Raw genomic sequence first — 27723 nt, 5'->3', positions numbered from 1 at the left:
TGACGTGTGAAATTACTGTTTAACAGGAAGTGTCTGTTTTAGATCACACCAGACATCAGTTTTTATTATTATTAATGTGTCAGTATGGGGTCCGGTGCGCTGCGCCTCGGTCTCTGTAAGTATTTTATTATATTCTATACCTGGGGTGCATAACTCAGTTCCTGAAGATCTTTTCTACCTCGTTAACTGTATTTCTCAAATCAGCCGAAATATGGTATATATGTGCATATAAGAGAACTAGAGCCAGAGCGGCATCAAAGTCAGGACAGCAAAAAGGATAAAGAGTTTAGGTTATTTTTCGGTCATTGGTTTGAAATTATTGCACTCATATCAACAAGTTATCACGTCTTGGTTATTCTGAATTGAAATGAACTTTGCTTCATAGTGATACAGCTTCCTCTGACGAACTGTGACATATATATATATATATATATATATATATATATACACATACACACACACACTATAAATAGTTGGCTATACATAACCCGAAACTCTACAAGAACTTTACATAAAATACTCTACATGAAGAGACATATTTTGTACATTGAAATCTGTACAAAGGATGTATTTTAACATGAAATTGTGCAAATTAGATGTTTTATGAGCTACTTCCCCAAAAATATGTCTTTGTAGCAGGAAGTGTTTATAAAGTGTTTGATGTGCAGACAGAGAGGTGGTTTGTAAAGCCCTCTCATCTGAGTGTGACACACTCAGAATTGCACTTCAGATCTTCAGTTTTCATGAATTGTGTGGAGAGGGGTGAAGTATTGATGATTTGAAGTATTGATGAACAGTAGGTTGTGTTGTGGATGAGGTTTCAGAAGGGAACAGGAAGATTGGAGTTAAGAGCTCCACAGCCTGGGAAAAAGCTGTTGAGAAGTCTTGCACAGCAGGCTTTGATGCTCCAGGGAATAAAAATAATCAAATAAAATGTGATAAAAACAGATAAGCCGGTACCGTCTTCCTGGTGGCAGGGGCTGGAAGAGACTGTTTGAGGGGCTTGTGGGGTCCTTCACGATGCTAAGGGCCTCGCTGGTGCATCGAATGAGGAAAATGTCCAGAGAGTGATGCAGCTGGTCAGCACACTCTCACTGGAGCCCCTGTAGAAGGTGATGAGGACGGGTGGAGGGAGACTTACTCTCCGGGGAGAAAGTGTAGACGCTGCTGTGTGTTTGGGAAGCTGGACTTCATGTGATGCATGACTAACCTCTCAAAGCACTTCATCATGATTGGGGTCAGTAATATGCAGACATGTGCACAGATGGAGCTCAACTTGTGCAGAACTGTAATGCCTAGCCAGCAGAGGGAGCCCTCGTCTGAATACTGAATACAACTCTGCACCCCATCCATTAAGATCAAAGCCATTAATAACGCCCTCATTGGTGAAGGGATTGCACACCAAACCCAAACTATCACGCTCCAGGTTGGCCTGTTCCATCAGGAATCTAGTTCCTTGTATGTTGTGGATTCCCCTAAGCATGAAATAATTTTAGGCTTCCTCTATCTATCAAGTCATGACCCGAATATTTCTTGGCATGGTGGTGAACTAACATGTTGCTCTGCATACTGCTTTACCAATTTCTTCCCTGCAACCCCATATCATGTCTTACGACCAGTGTGGAGAAACCAGAAACCAGCCAGTCTGTAAAATTCCCTTCCTGTTATCAAGATCAGTTTGAATTGTTCAGCAAAACCAAGGTAATGCAGTTACCTCTACACAGACCTAGAGATTGCGCCATAGACCTTCTCCCCAATGCCATGCCACCCAGAAGTAAGGTATACCCATTGTCCAGAACAGAAAACCAAGCCATGGAGGAGTACATTACTGAAGCACTACAATCGGGATTCATTCGTCCATCTACCTCTCCCGCCACTGCTGGTCTCTTCTTTGTTGAGAAAAAGGATGGTGGACTCAGGCCTTGCATTGACTACAGGGGAATCAACAACAAAATATCTGTTTTTAGGACTACAATATCTATACTGTACCCAATCAGATCTAAAATAAAACATAATTTGTTTGTTGATGGCACGCTTTGTACAAAAACAATCAAAAATAGCACGCAGAGCCATAAAAGAGTGAAGGGAGAACTGACTGCTAAATTAATTCAACATCACAAACAAAGCTGCAGCAGGACATATAAATTAGGTATATTTCTCATTATAATCACTTTTCTTCATACTTGTAATCTATAATACATTGTAACGAGCAGGCGGAAGCTGAGGTTGAATCCATATGCAGGAATCAGAAAAGTTAAAGACAGGTGAGTGGTCAATATCAAATAAGAAGTCTGATCTTTCAACAGGTACAGGTGAAATCCAGTAAACAATAGTCAGAAGGCAGGCAATGGGTTGAATCCAGTACATCAGTCCACACCAGACAAACAGTACAAAAGGTCAAGTCCAAGACTCACACAACATGAAACAGGAAATCAGGAAATGAGAATAGAACGCTCTGTAAAACTTAAAGACATGGAGGGCCTGTGGTTATAAAGCGCTCTAACAGGAAATGGTCAGAGAAGAAGCAGAGGGTCTGAGCTCAGCTAGTGCTCGGGCGAGGACTCCCTCTGCTGGCTAGGAGTTACATACATATTTTATTAAAACCATGTTAATGTTAAAATAATAATATAAATGTTACAAATGAGTTGTTTCTTAATATATAATATATAAGAAAACCAACCAAATTAAATTATAATTTCAATATTTAATTGTTTGCACTTCTGAATCAATATGTTGTTAATGTCTAGAGTTGAAAAGATAAATCTGACTATAATGTGATGAAGATCATTTTCTGAGAAAGATTTGGTGCATTTATACACTGTCCTTTTTAAATAAACTACAAATAATAGTTCTATACATGATAAACTAAACCACTAATATTACATGAACATACCAGTTTATACTTCAGAGATATAACTCATACAGTGTCTTATGATTAAAATGCTGGTTTCTCTTTTACAACGTTTGTCTAACTTTGCTCCAAACTGCCATGAGACAAAAACAGCTAGCTTTCCAGTTCAGAATAATGTTCCTAAACCAACTGTTACGACTGACGGGTCTGAGGCGTGAGGATCCATTAGCTGGCTTTTATTCAACAAAGGCATGGTCAAAGCAGGCAGGCGTCAGAATCACAGCAAACAGGAATATCAGAGGGAAGGTGACAACAAAATCCAAAATCAGGCAGGAGTCGGGTCAGGCAGCGAACAATCGAAGAATCAAAGATAGGCAGGGTCAAATCCAAAGAATATCAACAGGGAAATACAAGGCTAGGCTAACTATAACAATGCTCCATGCAGGTGAGAGGCCTGCTTCAGAATTTATCGTGAGCTACAGGAAGTAGGAACAGGAAGTAGCTCACAGTTCATCCAGAGGTTAGGGCTCCCTCTGCTGGCTTGGTGAAACATCAACTATGTGACAACTTACCCCGCTCTCCTCTACTTCCATTAAAGATGAGACAGAAACAATCTGAGAGAGTGTTTTATCAAAACATCTAAAAGAAAGAGTGTGCTGTCTTCTCTTTTAGTTGTAGATTTGTAACAACTGGAACATAGTTTTTTTGGTTTGGGTCACTGTCCCTCAAAATGTCTGCAGGTCCTGAACATCACAATGTTTGACAGGAATATTGTCTGTTGTGTGAATCTCAGTGAATCCTCAGAGAATCGACTCGTTTCGCTTCACGAGTCCCGTGACCTCATTCTGTGTGATGTTAATGTTGATTATTCAAATGTAGAGACACTTTCAGTTCATGAAATCAAATCAAATAGACATGTTTCAGTGATCTACATTGTGCTGCGTGAATCAAAATGAATCCTTGTTTCTTCTGCTTTTAGTGCTGATGTTCTTCATCGATGCTGGATTCACTCAAGGTACTGTACTGCTGTTCATTTATTAAACAAATCTGAATCGTTTTTTTAGTAGTTTGCTGATTATTTCCCCACAAATACAGTTTTTTCTCATGAGGAGGTTTTGAGTTCATAACAGTGATTGAGACAATGATATCTACTCTTATGTGTATTAATACAGAGAAACCAAAACCAGTTTTGAAGGTGACTCCGGATCAGAGTGTGTTCAGAGGAGAGACAGTCACTCTCAGATGTGACATACAGACAGAAAACATTCAGTGGACATACAGCTGGTTTAAAGATGGATACACTTTCTATCCAACAACAACAACAACAGCAGCAGCAGAGATCAGTTTCAGAGCTGATTATGTGTCTGTCAGTGAATACAGATGTAGAGGAGAGAGATCAGACTCACAGAGATCATCAGACACCAGTGATGCTGTGAAACTGACTGTATCAGGTGAGTCTTCATATTCATATCTGTTCAATGCTCATGAACCCTGGAACAAATAATGTTGTTAAATAAGTTTAGCTTTTTATTCAATTAAACTGAATATATATATATATATATATATATATATATATATATATATATATATATATATATATATATATATGTTATAATGTACACACACACTGAGAGAAATTTTAAGGGGATAGTTTATCTAAAAATCAAAATGTGATGTTTATCTGTTTACCTCCAGGACATCCAAGATGTAGGTGACTTTATTTCTTCAGTAAAACACAAACAAAGAATCTTATTATAATCCTATAATTTCAGTCATAAATTGGAAGTCAATGGGCACCAAACATTGCAAAGCTCTGAGAGTCAAAAAGAAAAAGAAAACACAAAAAAAAGATCATTCTGTGCAAAAAGCAAACAGTATTGAGTTCATTCACAACATCCAGCACATAGATATCTATACATAGACGCCTGATTAGTGACTGTGTCTGTGTTTGAAACAGCATACTTGCTTCCTGTTCACTGCCCAGTACACAGTGTATACTGCATACTATTTTAAAGCAATAGTGTGTGAAACAGTATACAATAAGCAGCAAATGTTTCAGAGTAGTATGTTTAATTGTCACATGACAAACACAAACATTAATTCAGCACAGCTGTCGAGGCTGTTCAACTCATTTTATTTCATAATTGATAAACTTCACATATTTGACAGAACTGAATCAACACTGAGTTTTAACTGAACCGTGATATTTTTGCAGTTACGCTAATTTAAAAAAAATGATATATTCCGGTTGTACTAAATGCTAATCTTCTTCAATTCAGTTTACACTAAAACAGCAGCATTTATACTTCAGTACATAAATTATGTGTAAATTATCTTAACTTTATTAGATGAATGCCAATTATTTTGTGACAAAAATCTACATCTAATCACACCTAATTATCTAAACATCTAATCATTTCTCTGTCTGTGTTTTAACTGTTGTTTCTATGGTTTGTTGGCAGTTGACTCTTTGTCTATTAATAATGGATTATCTCTTAATAAAGCTGTTTCTGGATCTTTGACCCAAGTCTCAGAGCAGAGATTCATTACGATTAGCAGAATCAGTTGTGTTTAATAAAGGTTGAAGATGTTCTGGTTAAAGTGAACTAAATGAAATAAACTCAGAGATCGAGTGTATGTCTCCAAACAGAAGTGTGTGTCGATTCACTGGATGTATGTGTGGATCAATTGATCAGTTCTGTGAAACATTTACAATATTTCAAGAAAAGAGGTGTCACTTGTTTTTATCTTTCTTCACAGATTCACCCAGATCTTCACTGACTGTGACTCCAGACAGAACTGTATTCACTGGAGAGAGAGTCACTCTGAAGTGTGTGATTGAGGTTTACAGAGACTGGAGATGGAGAAATGATCTGACATATGACTGGAGATATGAGTTTTATAAAGACAGTGTAATATTAAAGATGTCTGATCATTTCACTGAAACCAGAGACACTCTCACTATCAGAGGAGTAACTACATCTGATCAGGGTCAGTACTGGTGTAGAGGACAGATAAGATCAGTCTCATCACAACCAAACTTTGCTGTTTCTCTCTCAGTGAAAGGTGAGATGAATATCATTGTTCTTCTGTAATATATGTATGATCACACATCCAATCAAAAGACGTTCTCATTTTCAGATGTTACGTTCACGCTACTCATAAATATCATCATTTAGACTTCATTCGAGGGTTTAATTGTTCTTTAAATTGCTAAAGGAGTTTTTCAGACAGGATCTGTTATCACGTTATCAACAGATACAACAATAAAACTGGTTTCAGGAATCTTAAAATGTATTTTCAAATTGTATCGAGTGTCGTCTTAAAACACAAAACTCATGGCACTGTATCTGTATTATAGTTTTTATGATCATGATAAAGTGACAGCACACACCAGTTATAGACCTGAATATTATAATATTTATTCTGTCAACTTCCCTGTACACAAGTTTAAGAAGAACACTCTTAAAAGTAAAGCTTCTTATTGATTGTTTCATAAAGAACTTTTAAGATAAAAGGGTCTGTAGATTATTAAAATGTTCTTCAAAATACGCAAAAAGTTGATTTTAAGATCCGTTCATTGAATGGTTCTCTGGGCACCAAATATGACTTTTTTGTGACTCAGTTTCTTTATTAAATAAAAAGACATGAATGAACTTGCATAAGCTGATTTATCAACTGATTTAACTTCACTGTAGATAAAGTTTCCAGAAGACCTTTAATAAAAGACACATCACTCTCTTCTCCACATCAGTGTTACACAAATACAGAAACTCAGATCAGATCATGTTTCTGAACAGATCACTGAAAGACCTCTGTCTTCTTTCTTCACAGATTCACCCAGATCTTCACTGACTGTGACTCCAGACAGAACTGTATTCACTGGAGAGAGAGTCACTCTGAAGTGTGAGATTGAGTCTTACAGTGACTGGAGATATGAGTTTTATAAAGACAGTGTAATACTAAACACGTCTGATCATTACACTGTAACCAGAGACACTCTCACTATCAGAGGATCTACTGAGTCTGATGAGGGTCAGTACTGGTGTAGAGGACAGAGAGAAGAAAGACTACGATCATCTCAATCAAACTCTGTTTCTCTCTCAGTGAAGGGTGAGTTAAACTTCATTATCCTCCTAATTTTTTTAGGGAAAATAGTTTATATATAAATACACATATGCTGACGTCTCTCACAGTGCAGTTAAGACAGATTGTGTTTTATTTCTGTTCAGGATAAAAGTAATTCAGTCAATAACTTCTAATGAGAAACATGACGCTGGTGCTTTTTTTATGTTTTCCAAATGCAGCTGAATTACTGATAAAGTCAGGATATTATTCAGCTGAGGGTCAGTTAGTTTGTTCAGTTCATCAGAGTCTGTTCATAGAGATACAGGACAGGTGCTGACAAACAGATCATGTGTGCCTTCATCTATCAACCTTAAAGCTATATTATTATTATTATTATGGTATATTACCATTAATATTTGAGTTCTATCAGTACAGGTATATTACTCTAGACAGGCTGTCAGTCAATGCATTACATTGTAAGGTCAGGTAACGGCATGAAACTGTCTTTAAGAAGTCTTCTTTAAACCAGTCCCTTCATTCAATGGTTACACTTAAAGCACCGATTCTTTCAGAAAAGAAACCAGATGTTGAAAGTAATTTGACCTTGAGAGACACTTCTTAATATGATCAATATCAAAGATGATTATTTGATGCATTGAACAGTGCTGACGCCAAAAAAACAGGAAAATCTTAGACGTTGCATGTTGAAACTTCAACAAATATCTAAATATCAAAATATTTAATTTTCTAATGTTTTATTTTTTCATTTGCAAACATGAGGTGAGGTGAAACATGTTCTCAATAATATTCTTGTTTTTTTTTTTTGTTTTTTTTTAATGAACTTTCATTATTTTGACATTTCTTTCTAAACATGAGTTCAAAGGTGACAGACGTCTCTAAGAAAACTTGAGAACATGTGCTCCGTCTGAAAGACTTCAGTTTTAGCAATATTTTGAATGAGCAGTGAGTTAAACTAGATAATATAACAAAATCATATCTCATATGCTTTCATAAGATTGCCTGAGGAGCACATAAAATTTCACATTTTTGTATTCAAGATTGATTTTTATTGTTACTTTTTTTTATTCAACAAATATTCAAAATGTGATTTTTTTATTTGACAGTCCTAGTATGTTTTCCATCAAAACATTATAATATAGATATAAATGGTCATTTTGTTACCTCTCTGCGTTCATCCTCTTCTGAATGCTCTGTTAGAAGGAGCTTGTCACAAGACTTTAATGTAAACACTGCTGTGATTGGCTGAAAATTCTCCAAAACTTTTACTAAAACAACCCTGAGATGAACTGATGGTGAAAAGTGTTGAATATAGCATCATATTTAGATCAAAGTTTGCAGCAGTGAATCTGAACAATAAACACAATCCAACAAATCATAACTAACACAATAAAAACATGTCAAATAAAATGTCTTGAGTAAAGTGTGTAAGTGATTATTACAGGAGTTTAACCACAGATTTAATCACAGAGAGACTCCTTTAAATGATTTTGTAACAAAGAATATCTGTACGTCTCTTTTTTTCTGCCTTTACTTTTAACAGATTTACCCGCATCTAAAGTGACTGTGACACCAAAGAGTATATTCACTGGAGAGACAGTCAATCTGACCTGTGTGATCGAGTCTAATCACAGTGACTGGAGATATGAGTTTTATAAAGACAGTGTAATACTAAACACGTCTGATCATTACACTGTAACCAGAGACACTCTCACTATCAGAGGATCTACTGAGTCTGATGAGGGTCAGTACTGGTGTAGAGGACAGAGAGAAGAAACACCATCATTCTCACAGAAGAGTGACCGAATCAATCTGTCTCTTAATGGTGAGTAAATGAATGCTGTGACAACTTGTCTTATTTTTTTTTTAAATAACCAGACACTACAATATTCTCACAAAGCTTTGGTCTCTCTGAGAAACCTTTGAAAGCGTTTAGGAGCTCTTTAATGTTCCTCGATAATGTGCTTGTTTCTGTTTTTCAGTGTCACGTTCAGATCAGATTTCTGTCTTCAACATCCTCAGTTTTCTTCTGGCAGCTTGTCCGTATCTGCTGTCGACGGTCGTGCTGCTGTTCAAATACTTCAGAGAGAGAGGTAAGACTTCTGTCTGATCCTCAAACCATTCACATTCAGACAGACAGGCCTTTACTATCTGTCTTTATATGTTATAGATTGAGATTTACAACAGATGGTGGTTTTTCATAACTGCACTGGAAATAAAACAGAAAGTGTGTTGACTTAAAGTGTGTGTGTGTGTGTGTGTGTGTGTGTGTGTGTGTGTGTGTGTGTGTGTGTGTGTGTGTGTGTGTGTGTGTGTGTCTCATAGGTACATCTGAAGACCAAAGCTAGTGCACCATAACAGAGGAATAAACTTCAACCTGATATTCCATCTATTCTCCAAACCACAGAGTCAGAGGACACCGGAGTCCTTGGTTGTCAATAAAAGCTTGAGACACAGACATCAATAATATCTGATATATTAACATTTGATTGAATGTCAGGTTCATTACGTTACTTGAAGAAAACAGACCTCCCCAGATAAGAACGAGCTGATTTTAAATACTGCTCTACTAGCAACACTTATACATTTCAAAGGACTTCTTAACATCTTTTTTTGTTTATTATGCTCTTTTTTGTTGTCGATGTTTTTAGAACGAATGTTTTTATTTAGACAAAATCATAATTATAACCTTCTGTGTGTCTATATATCTTCTGATTATAATTTGTTTAACAAGCAAAAGGGCTTTATACATCTGCTGGACGAAATCAATGTCATGTTAATCTGTTCATCAAACAGTGACTCTTCAGCTGAAGTTCAATCTTATTGATGTGTAGTCAGTTATTGACTGCTGTGTTTATCATTTCACCTAACTTACATGAACAAATCTCCAGGAGGTTAATAAAGGCCTCCTGTAGAGAATTCATGTGTTTTTGTAAGATAAATGTAAGAAAGACTGAAAAAGTTGTAAAAAAAAGTTGTGTGTATTTACTGAATAAACTGATCAATGAAACTGGATTATTTGTTTTGGTTGAAGGTGAAAATATACATTTTATAATAACTAAACTTAATTAATAGAGTAAGTCCAACTAAACAACAATGAATGTTTACTGAAATCAATATCGTTACTTAAACGCAACCTAACTCAGTTACGAGGAACCTGTTGATGGTAAAAAGTTAAGTAAGGCCAAGTAGACATGTTTCAATGAAGAAAAATTAATTGAGGGTTTAAGTCTTTTTGATACTCTGTCTGTGTCACGATCTGGTCAAGGAGACAGACTCTGAATATATTCCAAAGGTAAGTCTTTCATTGAACAACATAGAGAGCGGCAAAACGCCGTCTACTCAAACAACAGATCGTTCAAATGAGAATATCAACAAGGGAAGTAAAGATCTTTCCTTTGTAGGAGATTCGTCGAGGGACAGGCTCCTTCTGGCAGGCAGACGAGATGATGACCAGAACCTAAGGTCTGTAACCTTGTGATCAGCCGTGGAAGGAACGGTGAGAGCGTGTTTTAAAGGGAGGCAGGTGAGAGGTGATTAGAAATCAGGTGATTGAGATCGTGATCAGGAGACGGGTTCAGTGGATGATGGAAGTGAGGACGTGACAGTCTGTTTAATAACCATTTAATAATATCTGAACTTCCTAAAGAATCGGTCGCATGTGTTCAAAACAGCTGAAAATATCTGTCAGAATCTCAATATGGACTTCACAGTAACAATTTGAAATCTTAAAAGGTTGGAAGTATCTGGCCAAAAACATACTTGAGTCCAAGTAAAAAAGTACAAAGTTGTATTCAAGTAGGAGAGACCGGGGACGGTCGTAACATGACGTATTCCTCCAATCAGGAAAGAGCTTGAGTGATGACACTCTTACTGAATATGTTGAATTATCCCTCTCCTGATCTGAAAGACATCAACAGGGTCAGATGGAGGACGGTCGTCGATGCTCTCTGTCTCTTTAGAGGACAAGTACAGTTACTACTGACAGAGGATATAAATATTTGTAATTAATCATAATTAATTTCCCTTTTAAACTAATCTATTACATTTCTCATTTATTAAAATGCTTATTTTTATGAATTTCTTATTCTTATGGCAAATTTGTTATGCATTATTTGCTTTTCATATATTAATCACTTATTTGATACTTTTTTGTCACTTAATTTATTTTTACCTATTTCTTCTCCATTTTTATCATTTATTGCTTTTTCTAAACTATTGATTATTTATTATTTTTATTTTTTGTGCATCCACGATCATATTATTCACGATCATGAATAAACAAAAAGACTCAAAACGTACAAATGAAAGAAACTAATCACTAAACAGACGTCACCGATGTGATTAAAGATGCAGTCCTCAGAGTCTATGAGCAGCCAGCAGAGAGCAGATGTGCTCACAATTAGTCTTTTAAACACTTTATTAATATTTATTACACATTTCTTATTTCAAACTTCAAAAACAAATATTTTTAAGAGATCTGAATAGTTTCTAGCCCTGTAACATTTCTCTCATCTTCTTAAAAACATTTTAATTGTACTTTTCCTCTAAAGCTGACATTGAAACACTGACTATCATCAAATGTCCTGAACATGGAGTCAGTTTGTGAGCTTCCTGAGGAACTGAATCCTCTAAATAGAAGTCAATAATGAGATAAATGAGATCATCAGTGATACTCATCTGCATCGACACGTCACTAAAAGCTTCACTTCAGCTCTTTAGGAAGTGATGTGACGGGTGAAGAAACACTTCTATCTCTCTTCTGTTTCTCTGTATACCTGCTTCTGTCTGTCGACTAAAATAAAATTATGTTGCTACAATAACCCATGTGACATCGGTGGTTCAGTCTTAATTTTATCAAGATATGAAAATGACACACCGCATGAGTATGCGTTTCTCTTGTAGTTTTTATTCTAAGAAAATTGTATGTTTATAAAGTGATGATTGAATCACTTTTACCATGTTTGTACTATATTTCTGGGCCTTGAATGTTTCAGTTCCCTTGCTGTCTTTAGAGAGTTCATAAAAAATATCTTAATTTGTCTTATTGGTTCAGAATGATATGAGGCTGAGTAATTAATGGCAGAATTGTTGTATTTTGGAAGAAATGATAAGTCTTTAATGTTAAGTGAGTGTAGTGTTGAGCTGATAGATGTTAGTTTTACTTCTGCTTTGTTTTCTGCAGCTCTTTCTGAGGATGTCTGTCGTCTGTGTTGAAGATGATGTTTTTAGATGAGATCCTGAGACCAGAGCCGCTCACAATCTCACCAGAATGAAACAGAGCTCTAAGAATGATTCTAAGATTTTTTGTGCATTCACAGTCTCTATTTCTTCCTATTTCTTCATTTATTTCTGGAGAGTTTTGTCTCCTCCCTCATCTCTTCTTGAAGTGTGAAATTACTGTTTAACAGGAAGTGTCTGTTTTAGATCACACCAGACATCAGTTTTTATTATTATTAATGTGTCAGTATGGGGTCCGGTGCGCTGCGCCTCGTTCTCTGTAAGTATTTTATTATATTCTATACCTGGGGTGCACAACTCAGTTCCTGAAGATCTTTTCTACCTTGTTATCTGTATTTCTCAAATCAGCCGAAATATGATATATATGTGCATATAAGAGAACTAGAGCCAGAGCGGCATAAAAGTCAGGACGGCAAAAAGGATAAAGAGTTTCATTTATCTTTCGGTCATTGGTTTGAAATGATTGCACATCAACAAGTTATCACGTCTCGGTTATTCTGAATTGAAATGAACTTTGCTTCATAGTGATACAGCTTCCTCTGACGAACTGTGACAATATATATACACACTATAAATAGTTGGCTATACATAACCCAAAACTCTACAAGAACTTTACATAAAATACTCTACATGAAGAGACATATTTTGTACATTGAAATCTGTACAAAGGATGTATTTTAACATGAAATTGTGCAAATTAGATGTTTTATGAGCTACTTCCCCAAAAATATGTCTTTGTAGCAGGAAGTGTTTATAAAGTGTTTGATGTGCAGACAGAGAGGTGGTTTGTAAAGCCCTCTCATCTGTGTGTGACACACTCAGAATTGCCCTTCAGATCTTCAGTTTTCATGAATTGTGTGGAGAGGGGTGAAGTATTGATGATTTCAGTAGGTTGTGTTGTGGATGAGGTTTCAGAAGGGAACAGGAAGATTGGAGTTAAGAGCTCCACAGCCTGGGAAAAAGCTGTTGAGAAGTCTTGCACAGCAGGCTTTGATGCTCCAGGGAATAAAAATAATCAAATAAAATGTGATAAAAACAGATAAGCCGGTACAGTTGTGGTGACTATCCTTAAACAATTTGTCACCTTAGTCACCTCTTGGGTCTGCTGAGGGTTTAGACGCTGAGCCTTTGTTTGTCCAAAGAACACCAACTTCAATGTGCATTTCTTGAATATTTATTGCAGACTTGACCACAAAAAATAAAAAGGTAAAACAAACTTGGTTTCAAGGTTTTGGCTGCCAACAAACAAAAGGTAAGGTCTAAAGACCATGTGCTCCCAGCAGGCCATGCTCCAGTAGGCCACACCCAGACCTTTAAGCCTCCATTCTCCTGCCGAGGGGGCACATGTCCAAAATAAAAGACAGATGCAAAACAAAAGACATTAACTATATAAATCTTTAAATAAAGTAACCAAATGGCTCCTACAATCGTCTTCCTGGTGGCAGGGGCTGGAAGAGACTTGTGGGGGCTTGTGGGGTCCTTCACGATGCTAAGGGCCTCGCTGGTGCATCGAATGAGGAAAATGTCCAGAGAGTGATGCAGCTGGTCAGCACACTCTCACTGGAGCCCCTGTAGAAGGTGATGAGGACAGGTGGAGGGAGACTTACTCTCCGGGGAGAAAGTGTAGACGCTGCTGTGTGTTTGGGAAGCTGGACTTCATGTGATGCATGACTAACCTCTCAAAGCACTTCATCATGATTGGGGTCAGTGATATGCAGACATGTGCACAGATGGAGCTCAACTTGTGCAGAAGTCTAATGCCTAGCCAGCAGAGGGAGCCCTCGCCTGAATACTAGCTGGGCTCCCTCCATCTGCTTCTTCAGGGACCAGTTCGGGGGCCATATAATGAGAGGCCCTCCATACGTTCAAATGCAAAGTATTGCCAGTTTCATCTGCCTTAGCGAGCATTCTTCTAATTATCTCCTGACTGCCTGCTTGTGTATGTATCTGCCCGTTTCACATTTGATCTGCAAACGGAACTGGCCTGCAAAGGAGAGGAGCTGTCTTTCACGGACTTGGTCACTTTAAACATCAAGCTAGATAATCTCAACAGACTCCCCAACAGTCTAAGAAAGTTTGGTACAAAACCCCGAAATCAGCCAGGATCACCAAGTCCCAGAATCATGAACCCATGCAACGCGATCTCTCACGGCTTCCTAATGAAGAGAGGGAGAGGCGGCGTCAGAATCACCTATGTTTCTACTGCGGTGGAGCAGGACAGTGCAGCCTCTTCCACCTTGGTGAATATTGAACATTTCTCGCTTCTCTCTAGTAGAACCCTAACATTACCCTTCACCATCCTATCTAACGTCAAGTCCGTTAATCTCATGGCCATGATAGATTCTGGAGCAGCTCTGAATCCGATCAATCGTAATATCATTGCTAAATTTAACATACCTGTACAACTCTGCACCCCACCCATTAAGATCAAAGCCATTAATAACGCCTTCACTGGTGAAGGGATTGCACACCAAACCCAAACTATCACGCTCCAGGTTTGCCTGTTCCATCAGGAATCTATTTCCTTGTATGTTGTGGATTCCCCTAAGCATGAAATAATTTTAGGCTTCCCCTATCTATTAACTCATGCCCTTAATATTTCTTGGATTGATGGTAAACTAACAAGTTGGTCTACATTCTGCTTTAACCAATGTCTTCCCTGCAACCCCATATCATGTCTTACGACCAGTGTGGAGAAACCAGAAACCAGCCAGTCTGTAAAATTCCCTTCCTGTTATCAAGATCAGTTTGAATTGTTCAGCAAAACCAAGGTAATGCAGTTACCTCCACACAGACCTAGAGATTGCGCCATAGACCTTCTCCCCAATGCCATGCCACCCAGAAGTAAGGTATACCCATTGTCCAGAACAGAAAACCAAGCCACGGAGGAGTACATTACTGAAGCACTACAATCGGGATTCATTCATCCATCTACCTCTCCCGCCACTGCTGGTCTCTTCTTTGTTGAGAAAAAGGATGGTGGACTCAGGCCTTGCATTGACTACAGGGGAATCAACAATGTCACTGTCAAGTTTCGCTATCCCTTATCTTTAGTCCCATTTGTTCTAAAACAACTACGAGAAGCTACCATCTACACAAAATTGGATTTGAGAAGTGCATACAACTTGATCAGAATCAAGGAAGGTAACGAGTGGATTGCACTCTCTGCATTCCTCACCACCAGGGGGCACTACGAGTATCAGGTTATGCCATATGGGCTAAACAATGCACCTGCTATCTTCTAGTCATTCATTAATGACAAAGGGTTTTAAGGGTTTGGTAAATCAGTTTGTTGTGGCATATATTGATGACATCCTGATCTACTCTAAAACAGAAACCAAACATGTAAAACATGTCAGAACTGTCCTGTTCCGACTTCTTGAGAATCAATTATATGTCAAGTTAGATGCCAGTTTCATCTGCCTTACCGAGCGTTCTTCTGATTATCTCCTGACTGCCTGCTTGTGTATGTATCTGCCTGTTTCATGTTTCTCGAGTCTTGGATTTGCCCTTTCTGTTTTATTTGCTTGGTTTGAACTGATGTATTGGATTGGACCCATTGCCTGCCTTGTGACTGTCGTTTACCTGATTTCCCCTGTACTCATTGAAAGATCAGACTGCCTCTTTGATATTGACCTTCTGCCTGCCTTAACGTTTCTGTTTGATGCTCGTGAATAGACGACTGATGCTCGAATAATTGATGTTATTAATCACCCTCTGCATCTGTCTATTTTCTATCTTCAAACATTTAGCCAGTGAAACATTAAATAGAGTTTGTGACTAAATTCATTTCCATGAGTTGAAGAGACTTAATATGATAATTAGGCTCTGAAATACATAGTTTAAATTTTACACCTCGTAACACGCTTGGGCTAGTTTTGAATAGCTATTGGGCGGGATTTGTTGTGAAAATCTGTCAACCCTGCACAGCAAAATTATCTTGCTCCTTGAATAAGTACGGCAATTTCTTTTCTCAAGAAACACTATAAAAGGCTTATATTTCATGTATTTGAGACGTGAGACCCGAGAGAGGAGTAGACTTTTCCACGTAAGTCATATAACATTAGATCATTTCCAAGAAATATCTTATGATTGCTAAAACAGTTTAACATTTAATTATATAGTTGCATTAATGTTTACGCTTTTCATATGCTCTCATTCGCTAGCTAGTTCATTTTTAATCTAGCTCTTCATCTTCACACGTATAAACAGAGTAAAACATGGTTTTAGCTACTAAAGTAATAAAGTAATTAAAAACAACATAACAGAATCAATTCACTGTGTTTTTGCTATTTTAAAATACAGAAATGAATAGGAGGAGAGAGCTCTGGTACAATTCAGTCTTTTTACTGTAATGTAAAATGTGAAGAAGAAACCTTCAAAAGACCAATATTCCTGCTCCTCCACAGAATCCCTTTTTGTTTGTCCGGTATGAGGATATATGTTGGATGTAGTTTCTTATACTCTACTTAGATATTAATTGTATTGACCATAATTTTTTTATATTTCTCAATTTACAAACTGACTCATTGCTTTACCTTCCCCTCTTCTCAATGATATACATAAATGTGTTAACCATATAATACAAATTAGTTCATGAAACCAAAGAGAATAATTAAAAAATTATATTGAAGCATATTTTATTGAACAGTGGATCACAGTGAAGTCATAAACATGGCTCACAGAAGATAGTTGTTTAATTAGGTTTAAAGAAACCCTGTATATCTATTGTATACAATCTGTATTATTATGATTGTTATTGACATAATCTTTTTTATTTAATTTGTCTTTAAGATGAGAGCAATTAAAAAAGGGAGGGTGGGGCTTTTTCCAGTTTCAGCACATGTCTCAGCACAGAGTATTCAAATTATTTGAAACTTACCATCACCCAGGACACTCGAACCGCTGCCGAACTCGCTGGAACGACGTAGCCCTAAAAGCCATGTTTCACCGAAATCTCAATTAGTAAACAGGCAAAGAATCTCCAAACCAGAATCTGAGTCATACACAGAGTATCAGGCAGTAACAACAAGAGATAACACTCGGTAAGGCAGGGGTAACTGGCCATACTTCACATCGAGAGCTGAGGGCCTCTGGTTATAAAGCCCTCTAACAGGAAATGGATGTAGAAGAAGCAGAGGGGTTGATCACAGCTAGTACTCGGGCAAGGGCTCCCTCTGCTGGTTGGATGTTACAAAAGCAGACAGATCCACTGATTCATGAATCTGCTCCTGTTTCCAGCCGTTCAAAGATCCGTCCATTAACAGCTAGAAGCATTACAATCCACATTATGGTCAAATGATTCTCTGAATTAGTCATTTGTTTTTCTTATTTCTGTCTGTAATGATTTACTTTGGGTTTTCTAAAAGTGCTAACAACAAAATATCTGTTTTATACTGTACCCGATAAGATCTAAAATAAATAAAACATAATTTGTTTGTTGATGGCACGCTTTGTACAAAAACAATCAAAAATAACATGCAGAGCCATAAAAGAGTGAAGGAAGAACTGACTGCTAAATTAATTCAACAAGGTCAAGTCCAAGAATCGTACAACATGAAACAGGAAATCAGGAAATGAGAATAGAACGCTCTGTAAAACTTAAAGACATAGAGGGCCTGTGGTTATAAAGCCCTCTAACAGGAAATGGTCAGAGAAGAAGCAGAGGGTCTGAGCTCAGCTAGTACTCGGGCGAGGGCTCCCTCTGCTGGCTAGGAGTTACATACATATTTTATTAAATCCATGTTAATGTTAAAATAATAATATAAATGTTACAAATGAGTTGTTTCTTAATATTTAATATATAAGAAAACCAACCAAATTAAATTATAATTTCAATATTTAATTGTTTGCATTTCTGAATCAATATGTTGTTAATGTCTAGAGCTGAAAAGATAAATCTGACTATAATGTGATGAAGTTCATTTTCTGGTTCTTTTTCTGAGAAAGATTTGGTGCATTTATAAACTGTCCTTTTTAAATAAACTACAAATAATAGTTCTATACATGATGAACTAAACCACTAATATTACATGAACATACCAGTTTATACTTCAGAGATATAACTCATACAGTGTCTTATGATTAAAATGCTGGTTTCTCTTTTACAACGTTTGTCTAACTTTGCTCCAAGCTGCCATGAGACAAAAACAGCTAGCTTTCCAGTTCAGAATAATGTTGCTAAACCAACTGTTACGACTGACGGGTCTGAGGCGTGAGGATCCATTAGCTGGCTTTTATTCAACAAAGGCATGGTCTGCAGGTCCTGAACATCACAATGTTTGACAGGAATATTGTCTGTTGTGTGAATCTCAGTGAATCCTCAGAGAATCGACTCGTTTCGCTTCACGAGTCCCGTGACCTCATTCTGTGTGATGTTAATGTGGATTATTCAAATGTAGAGACACTTTCAGTTCATGAAATCAAATCAAATAGACATGTTTCAGTGATCTACATTGTGCTGCGTGAATCAAAATGAATCCTTGTTTCTTCTGCTTTTAGTGCTGATGTTCTTCATCGATGCTGGATTCACTCAAGGTACTGTACTGCTGTTCATTTATTAAACAAATCTGAATCGTTTTTTTAGTAGTTTGATGATTATTTGATAAACTACTATAAAGATATGATTGTTTTCTCATGAGGAGGTTTTGAGTTCATAACAGTGATTGAGACAATGATATCTACTCTTATGTGTATTAATACAGAGAAACCAAAACCAGTTTTGAAGGTGACTCCGGATCAGAGTGTGTTCAGAGGAGAGACAGTCACTCTCAGATGTGACATACAGACAGAAAACATTCAGTGGACATACAGCTGGTTTAAAGATGGACACCTTTACTATCCAACAGCAGCAGAGATCAGTTTCACAGCTGATTATGTGTCTGTCAGTGAATACAGATGTAGAGGAGAGAGATCAGACTCACAGAGATCATCAGACACCAGTGATGCTGTGAAACTGACTGTATCAGGTGAGTCTTCATATTCATATCTGTTTATTACTCATTTAACAACATTATTTGTTCCAGGGTTCATAAATTTAGCTTTTCTTATTCAATTGAACTGAATATATATATATATATATATATATATATATATATATATATATATATATATATATATATATATATTCTTTTAGTATATTTTACTATAACTAACTTCTTTCTGAGTTTAAAATAAGTTAAAAACTCAATTACCAGTATAAACAAATGTATTATGAATATTGTAATGACAATTTTAATTACTACTGAAAACATGCATCTGAGAAAAAAACTAATCAGGGATTTCTTTCTTTGACTCTTTTCACTGAAGCATATGATTCTGTTATTAATGCTGTTAATAATGCTATCACGTGTTTATAGGATGTTAATCTGAGAACTGAGAGAAATTTTAAAGGGATAGTTCACCTAAAAATGAAAATGTGATGTTTATCTGTTTACCTCCAGGACATCCGAGATACAGGTGACTTTATTTCTTCAGTAAAACACAAACAAAGAATCTTATTATAATCCTATAATTTCAGTCATAAATTGGAAGTCAATGGGCACCAAACATTGCAAAGCTTTGAGAATCAAAAAGAAAAAGAAAACACAAAAAAAGATCATTCTGTGCAAAAAGTGAACAGTATTAAGTTCATTAACAACATCCAGCACATAGATATCTATACATAGACGCCTGATTAGTGACTGTGTCTGTGTTTGAAACAGCATACTTGCTTCCTGTTCACTGCCCAGTACACAGTGTATACTGCATACTATTTTAAAGCAATAGTGTGTGAAACAGTATACAATAAGCAGCAAATGTTTCAGAGTAGTATGTTTAATTGTCACATGACAAACACAAACATTAATTCAGCACAGCTGTCGAGGCTGTTCAACTCATTTTATTTCATAATTGATAAACTTCACATATTTGACAGAACTGAATCAACACTGAGTTTTAACTGAACCGTGATATTTTTGCAGTTACGCTAATTAGAAAAAATATTAAATGCTAATCTTCTTCAATTCTGTTTAAACTAATACTAAAACAGCAGCATTTATACTTCAGTACATAAATTATGTGTAAATTATCATAAAAACTTTATTAGATGAATGCCAATTATTTTGTGACATAAATCTACATCTAATCACACCTAATTATCTAAACATCTAATCATTTCTCTGTCTGTGTTTTAACTGTTGTTTCTATGGTTTGTTGGCAGTTGACTCTTTGTCTATTAATAATGGATTATCTCTTAATAAAGCTGTTTCTGGATCTTTGACCCAAGTCTCAGAGCAGAGATTCATTACGATTAGCAGAATCAGTTGTGTTTAATAAAGGTTGAAGATGTTCTGGTTAAAGTGAACTAAATGAAATAAACTCAGAGATCGAGTGTATGTCTCCAAAGAGAAGTGTGTGTCGATTCACTGGATGTATGTGTGGATCAATTGATCAGTTCTGTGAAACATTTACAATATTTCAAGAAAAGAGGGGTCACTTGTTTTTATCTTTCTTCACAGATTCACCCAGATCTTCACTGACTGTGACTCCAGACAGAACTGTATTCACTGGAGAGAGAGTCACTCTGAAGTGTGAGATTGAGGTTTACAGAGACTGGAGTTGGAGAAATGATCCGACATATTACTGGAGATATGAGTTTTATAAAGACAGTGTAATATTAAAGATGTCTGATCATTTCACTGAAACCAGAGACACTCTCACTATCAGAGGAGTAACTACATCTGATCAGGGTCAGTACTGGTGTAGAGGACAGATAAGATCAGTCTCATCACAACCAAACTTTGCTGTTTCTCTCTCAGTGAAAGGTGAGTTGAATATCATTGTTCTTCTGTAATATATGTATGATCACACATCCAATCAAAAGACGTTCTCATTTTCAGATGTTACGTTCACGCTACTCATAAATATCATCATTTAGACTTCATTCGAGGGTTTAATTGTTCTTTAAATTGCTAAAGGAGTTTTTCAGACAGGATCTGTTATCACGTTATCAACAGATACAACAATAAAACTGGTTTCAGGAATCTTAAAATGTATTTTCAAATTGTATCGAGTGTCGTCTTAAAACACAAAACTCATGGCACTGTATCTGTATTATAGTTTTTATGATCATGATAAAGTGACAGCACACACCAGTTATAGACCTGAATATTATAATATTTATTCTGTCAACTTCCCTGTACACAAGTTTAAGAAGTACACTCTTAAAAGTAAAGCTTCTTATTGATTGTTTCATAAAGAACTTTTAACATAAAAGGGTCTGTAGATTATTAAAATCTTCTTCAAAATACGCAAAAAGTTGATTTTAAGATCCGTTCATTGAATGGTTCTCTGGGCACCAAATATGACTTTTTTCTGCATTAATATGACTCTTTAGAGAAAAAGGTTTTAGGGAAAAAATAGTTTTGATGTCTTTACATTGTTTAGAGCTTTAAAAATAATGTACACAAAAAATGATATTTCATCTATAGGTTTACTATGTCCTTATTTGAGGAGATTGTGACTCAGTTTCTTTAATGAAATAAAAAGACATGAATGAACTTGCATAAGCTGATTTATCAACTGATTTAACTTCACTGTAGATAAAGTTTCCAGAAGACCTTTAATAAAAGACACATCACTCTCTTCTCCACATCAGTGTTACACAAATACAGAAACTCAGATCAGATCATGTTTCTGAACAGATCACTGAAAGACCTCTGTCTTCTTTCTTCACAGATTCACCCAGATCTTCACTGACTGTGACTCCAGACAGAACTGTATTCACTGGAGAGAGAGTCACTCTGAAGTGTGAGATTGAGTCTTACAGAGACTGGAGAAGTAGAAATGATCTGACATATTACTGGAGAAATGACTGGACATACTACCAGACACCTGACTGGAGATATGAGTTTTATAAAGACAGTGTAATACTAAACACGTCTGATCATTACACTGTAACCAGAGACACTCTCACTATCAGAGGATCTACTGAGTCTGATGAGGGTCAGTACTGGTGTAGAGGACAGAGAGAAGAAACACCACAATCATCTCAATCAAACTCTGTTTCTCTCTCAGTGAAAGGTGAGTTAAACTTCATTATCCTCCTAATTTTTTTAGGGAAAATAGTTTATATATAAATACACATATGCTGACGTCTCTCACAGTGCAGTTAAGACAGATTGTGTTTTATTTCTGTTCAGGATAAAAGTAATTCAGTCAATAACTTCTAATGAGAAACATGACGCTGGTGCTTTTTTTATGTTTTCCAAATGCAGCTGAATTACTGATAAAGTCAGGATATTATTCAGCTGAGGGTCAGTTAGTTTGTTCAGTTCATCAGAGTCTGTTCATAGAGATACAGGGCAGGTGCTGACAAACAGATCATGTGTGCCTTCATCTATCAACCTTAAAGCTATATTATTATTATTATTATGGTATATTAATATTAATATTTGAGTTCTATCAGTAGAGGTATATTACTCTAGACAGGCTGTCAGTCAATGCATTACATTGTAAGGTCAGGTAACGGCATGAAACTGTCTTTAAGAAGTCTTCTTTAAACCAGTCCCTCCATTCAATGGTTACACTTAAAGCACCGATTCTTTCAGAAAAGAAACAAGATGTTGAAAGTAATTTGACCTTGCGCTACACTTCTTAATATGATCAATATCAAAGATGATTATTTGATGCATTGAACAGTGCTGACGCCAAAAAACAGGAAAATCTTAGACGTTGCATGTTGAAACTTCAACAAATATATATATGTTCTAATGTTTTATTTTTTCATTTGCAAACATGAGGTGAGGTGAAACATGTTCTCAAGAATATTCTTGTTTTTTTTTTTTTTGTTTTTTTTTAATGAACCTTCATTATTTTTACATTTCTTTCTAAACATGAGTTCAAAGGTGACAGACGTTTCTAAGAAAACTTGAGAACATGTGCTCCGTCTGAAAGACTTCAGTTTTAGCAATATTTTGAATGAGCAGTGAGTTAAACTAGATAATATAACAAAATCATATCTCATATGCTTTCATAAGATTGCCTGAGGAGCACATAAAATTTCACATTTTTGTATTCAAGATTGATTTTTGTTTCTTTTTTTTTTTATTCAACAAATATTCAAAATGTGATTTTTTTATTTGACAGTCCTAGTATGTTTTCCATCAAAACATTATAATATAGATATAAATGGTCATTTTGTTACCTCTCTGCGTTCATCCTCTTCTGAATGCTCTGTTAGAAGGAGCTTGTCACAAGACTTTAATGTAAACACTGCTGTGATTGGCTGAAAATTCTCCAAAACTTTTACTAAAACAACCCTGAGATGAACTGATGGTGAAAAGTGTTGAATATAGCATCATATTTAGATCAAAGTTTGCAGCAGTGAATCTGAACAATAAACACAATCCAACAAATCATTACATGTCACGAATGAGGGGTCTGAGGCGTGCGGATCCATATGCAGGCTTTTATTAAATGAAGGCGTCATCTTGGGAAGCGGCGTTGGGCGGGCGGCGGCCATCTTGGGAAGCGGCGCTGGGCGTGCGGCGGCCATCTTGGGAAGCGGCGCTGGGCGGGCGGCGTCCATCTTGGGAAGCGGCGCTGGGCGGGCGGCGGCCATCTTGGGAAGCGGCGCTGGGCGGGCGGCGGCCATCTTGGGAAGCGGCTCTGGGAAGGCGGCCATTACTGGAGTTGATACGGTGTCCTTTTCCTCCTCAACGCCCAACGTGAAAGGTGACCCCACAGTCACTAAAACGAACTCTATAAACTGAGCAAGCGACTCACGTGGGCCCTCTCGAACCAGTTGTGATTTGAGTGGCTGATTTATTCCCTCGTGAAACAACTCAATCAATAAACAGTCAGGTAGGTCAGAGAGGTAAGCCATGTCCAGAAACTCTTGAGTATAATCCTCAATTGATCGGGTGCCTTGCTTGAGGGCCAATAAAGATCGAGCGAGGGTCCTACCTGGCCATGGATCAGGTGAAAAGCCGCTGGATCCTGGTGTGAGGTTGCATTCTGTCACGATTGAGCGGCCTGAGGCGTGCAGATCCATATGCAGGCTTTTATTAAGTGAAGGCATGGTCAAAACAGGCAGGCGTCAAACAGGGCAAACAGGAGTATAAGAGGCGAGGCAAACACGAAATCCAAAAACAGGCGATGGTCAGGTCAGGCAGCAAACAATCAGAAACTCAGAAGACAGGCAGGGTCAAAACCAGGGAAACAGGAAACAGGAAACAGGAAACAAGAAACAAGAAACAAGAAACAAGAAACAAGAAACAAGAAACAAACCAATAGCAATCCAAACAATGAAACAGGCGAACAATGCAACCTGCAGGTGAGTGGCTTGCTGCAGTATTAATAGTCCACTGACAGGAAGTAGCAGCAGAGGGAGTGATCGCACATCACCCAGAGGTAAGAGCTCCCTCTGCTGGCTTGGTGACAATAACTAACACAATAAAAACATGTCAAATAAAATGTCTTGAGTAAAGTGTGTAAGTGATTATTACAGGAGTTTAACCACAGATTTAATCACAGAGAGACTCCTTTACATGACTTTGTAACAAAGAATATCTGTACGTCTCTTTTTTTCTGCCTTTACTTTTAACAGATTTACCCGCATCTAAAGTGACTGTGACACCAAAGAGTATATTCACTGGAGAGGCAGTCAATCTGACCTGTGTGATCGAGTCTAATCACAGTGACTGGAGATATGAGTTTTATAAAGACAGTGTAATACTAAACACGTCTGATCATTACACTGTAACCAGAGACACTCTCACTATCAGAGGATCTACTGAGTCTGATGCGGGTCAGTACTGGTGTAGAGGACAGAGAGAAGAAACACCATCATTCTCACAGAAGAGTGACCGAATCAATCTGTCTTTTAATGGTGAGTAAATGCTGTGAAAAAACTCCTGTTTTGCGGCATTAATATACGCACTGATGCACTTAAAGATGCCTTATTTTGAGGAAAATGTTTGATATTATTAAAGCTATCATTTGAACAAAGATGTTCATGTTCGGTGCACAGGGGGTGGAGTCAGAAGCCTTAAAATATTAGCTTATAGGAAATATTATAATATGTGACTTAAAGATCTGTGTGTTTATGTTCTCCTGTCTCAGAAGCTTCATCTTCTCTTCTGATCTCTGGAGTGGGTTTGGGATTGCTGTTCTTGTTCTTGTTCTTGATCTTGATCACTCTGCTGCTGCTCTGGAGATTCAAGAAGAACAAAGGTGTGGAGCAGCTCTTAACATGAACAGAAACCAAGGAAACATACAGTTTCTGGCTCACGAGGAGATCTAAATACCAGCATAAAGACTTACTGTAATCACTGCAGATATTCTTAAGTGATCATAACGCTCTTTGTTTCTGTTATAGATCAGCAGGGTAATATTAACCAGACATCAGTCCCAAATCAGGCTCAACCAGAAAACTCTGCTCTACAGTCTGGTGAGCCTCAGTACCTAATCACTTAAAGAGATAGTTCACACACACACACTGATTTTTGTGGTTTATGAGGACTCTTCATAGGTGTAATATTTTTATACAGTATGTGTTATTGTCCCACACCTAAACCCACCCTTTACAGGAAACAAAAAAATAACCATTTAGTATGTTTTTAAGCCTTTTGAAATATTGGGACATTGGCAGTGTCCTCATAAACTACCTTAAAATTGTAACACTTCTGTCATTCCCATGTCATTAAAGAAATGTGTCCTCAAATATATTTCTGAATATATGCTTGTTTACCGTCCAGCAGATCCTGAGCACATTTATGACGACGTGACTGCAGTGAATAACAGACTCAACGGTTGAGTTTTAAAACATCTTAACACACACCATTCAAAATCAGCAGATATCATTCATTAATTTTCACATGTTTGTTTCAGATGATCCAGAGTCATTTTATATGCTTACATATTCAGAGATCACTGTTCAGAAAAAGACATCTGTGGATAAAGGTTAAAAAAACCCTCTTCACTACAATTAGACGATAAAGTCGTCAGTCGTTACCAGTAACTTTGATGGTGTCTATCTATGGTGCATAAACTTTTTATATATTTGTTTATATATATTTTTTTAGATTATCCCATGGCCGAGTCAAATGAAGTGACGTACTCAGAAGTCAGAACAAAAGGAATGAAATGCAAAAGCAAAGGTGTGCAAAATTATGCCAGTTTCTTTTTTTTTTTTAAGAAAAATTGACTAAATGACTCAAAGTCAATATTTAAATATTTTGTCTTATTATTGATTATTTGTTTTCTTCAGATGCTGATGCTGGAGTTGGTGATGCAACATATGCTATTGTTAGGAAGGGTAACCAAAAAAAAAAAAACAGCAACACTGTTACAATTGTACAATAATTTTGTAACAGAAATGCTATATATACTTATGACAGCAAGCTCACAGTTTACACTTGTAGCAGATTGTGGCATGTATTGAACTGTAACTGGTCAGAATGAGCTGAAATCAGAGGTTTGTGTTATTTGGCTGCATCTTATCTGTTTAAAGTGCAGACTACAAAGGATTCTCAGCAGACACAGAAACGCTTGCATTGCTTAAGAAATCAACCCGAGTCATGCTGCTTCTGCACATGCTTCACTGAAATACGATAGACATATATGCACTATATTATCTGTATAATCTGCAAGCAAACAAATCTATCCATGATATATAGTAAAACTTTTACTAACAGTACAAAATATAGAATAGAATAAAACAATAGTGCTATTGGCACTTTTTTTAATGTCTTACAAAATAATGCTTATGTTTTTTAGTTATTCAGATGCATGAAGATTTTTAACATTTGTATGTTTAACACATTTTTGATGTTAATGAAGGTTTTTGTGTTTAATAAATAAAAATACAGCAAAAGCAAACAGTATGCAGTATGCTTTTATTGCATAGTTTTCCACAACTGTTCATCTATTGCTATTTTAAAAATACTGTAGGTAGTAATTCCTGGTTTAGAAAAAGATTGTCAGCCTTTTCGCTTTGACTGTAGAAAAGGTATATTTACTTATTCATGTATTTATTGTGACAAGCGTCCCGAACAACCATCAGCATCGCACTGGAATCCGACGAGGAGCACCTGCCCACACCCGTCACAGGCTGATCGGTCCCAGCTGCTCCTCAATACCGAAGTGGCATACAAAGGCCACGTGGCACACCAACTACGAGCATTTGCCTCCATGAAAGCTGAGACTAACGGTTGTTCTCTTGTCCCCTGTAGAAAGCAGCTTATGACACATAGCCTACACACTATGGCATGGACACAGAGCACCTCAGCACCGCACAGCACTCAGGCACTCATCACCACTCACATTTGTGAACTTTCTGTTTAATAAATCCACCCTCCAGGGTCTTTATTTGAGCCCTCCTTGCCGTGTGTTTCTTCACCCCATCACACTGGTGGAGAATGCGGGCAAGAGTATGAAGAAACACCGGCAAGTGATCTCATCTTCAAAAGGGTCTCCCCTTTAGTTCACTGCTTGGCGTAGCGCTCCTCCCCCACCATGTAAGAACTGCCACAATGGCTCACAGAGGTCAGTGTCCGTCAGAA

General features: G+C 37.0%; 1 protein-coding gene across 1 annotated transcript; it reads left to right on the top strand.

Moving 5' to 3' along the window:
- The first annotated feature begins 84 nt into the window (after positions 1 to 84).
- LOC122349531 lies at positions 85 to 26963 on the top strand. Its single transcript, XM_043245611.1, has 19 exons — positions 85 to 115; positions 3831 to 3866; positions 4024 to 4302; positions 5612 to 5917; positions 6686 to 6964; positions 8481 to 8762; positions 8920 to 9030; positions 14171 to 15322; positions 18680 to 18715; positions 18883 to 19146; positions 20677 to 20982; positions 21896 to 22240; positions 24768 to 25049; positions 25283 to 25393; positions 25539 to 25610; positions 25918 to 25971; positions 26051 to 26122; positions 26245 to 26319; positions 26430 to 26963. Exons 1-19 carry the CDS (start codon positions 85 to 87, stop codon positions 26522 to 26524), a joined length of 4188 nt encoding a protein of 1395 aa, XP_043101546.1. The 3' UTR covers positions 26525 to 26963.
- The last annotated feature ends 760 nt before the right edge of the window (positions 26964 to 27723 follow it).

Source organism: Puntigrus tetrazona, chromosome 7 (genome assembly GCF_018831695.1).
Source record: "Puntigrus tetrazona isolate hp1 chromosome 7, ASM1883169v1, whole genome shotgun sequence".
NCBI lineage: Eukaryota > Metazoa > Chordata > Actinopteri > Cypriniformes > Cyprinidae > Puntigrus > Puntigrus tetrazona.
This window is presented reverse-complemented; position numbering and strand designations above follow the sequence as displayed.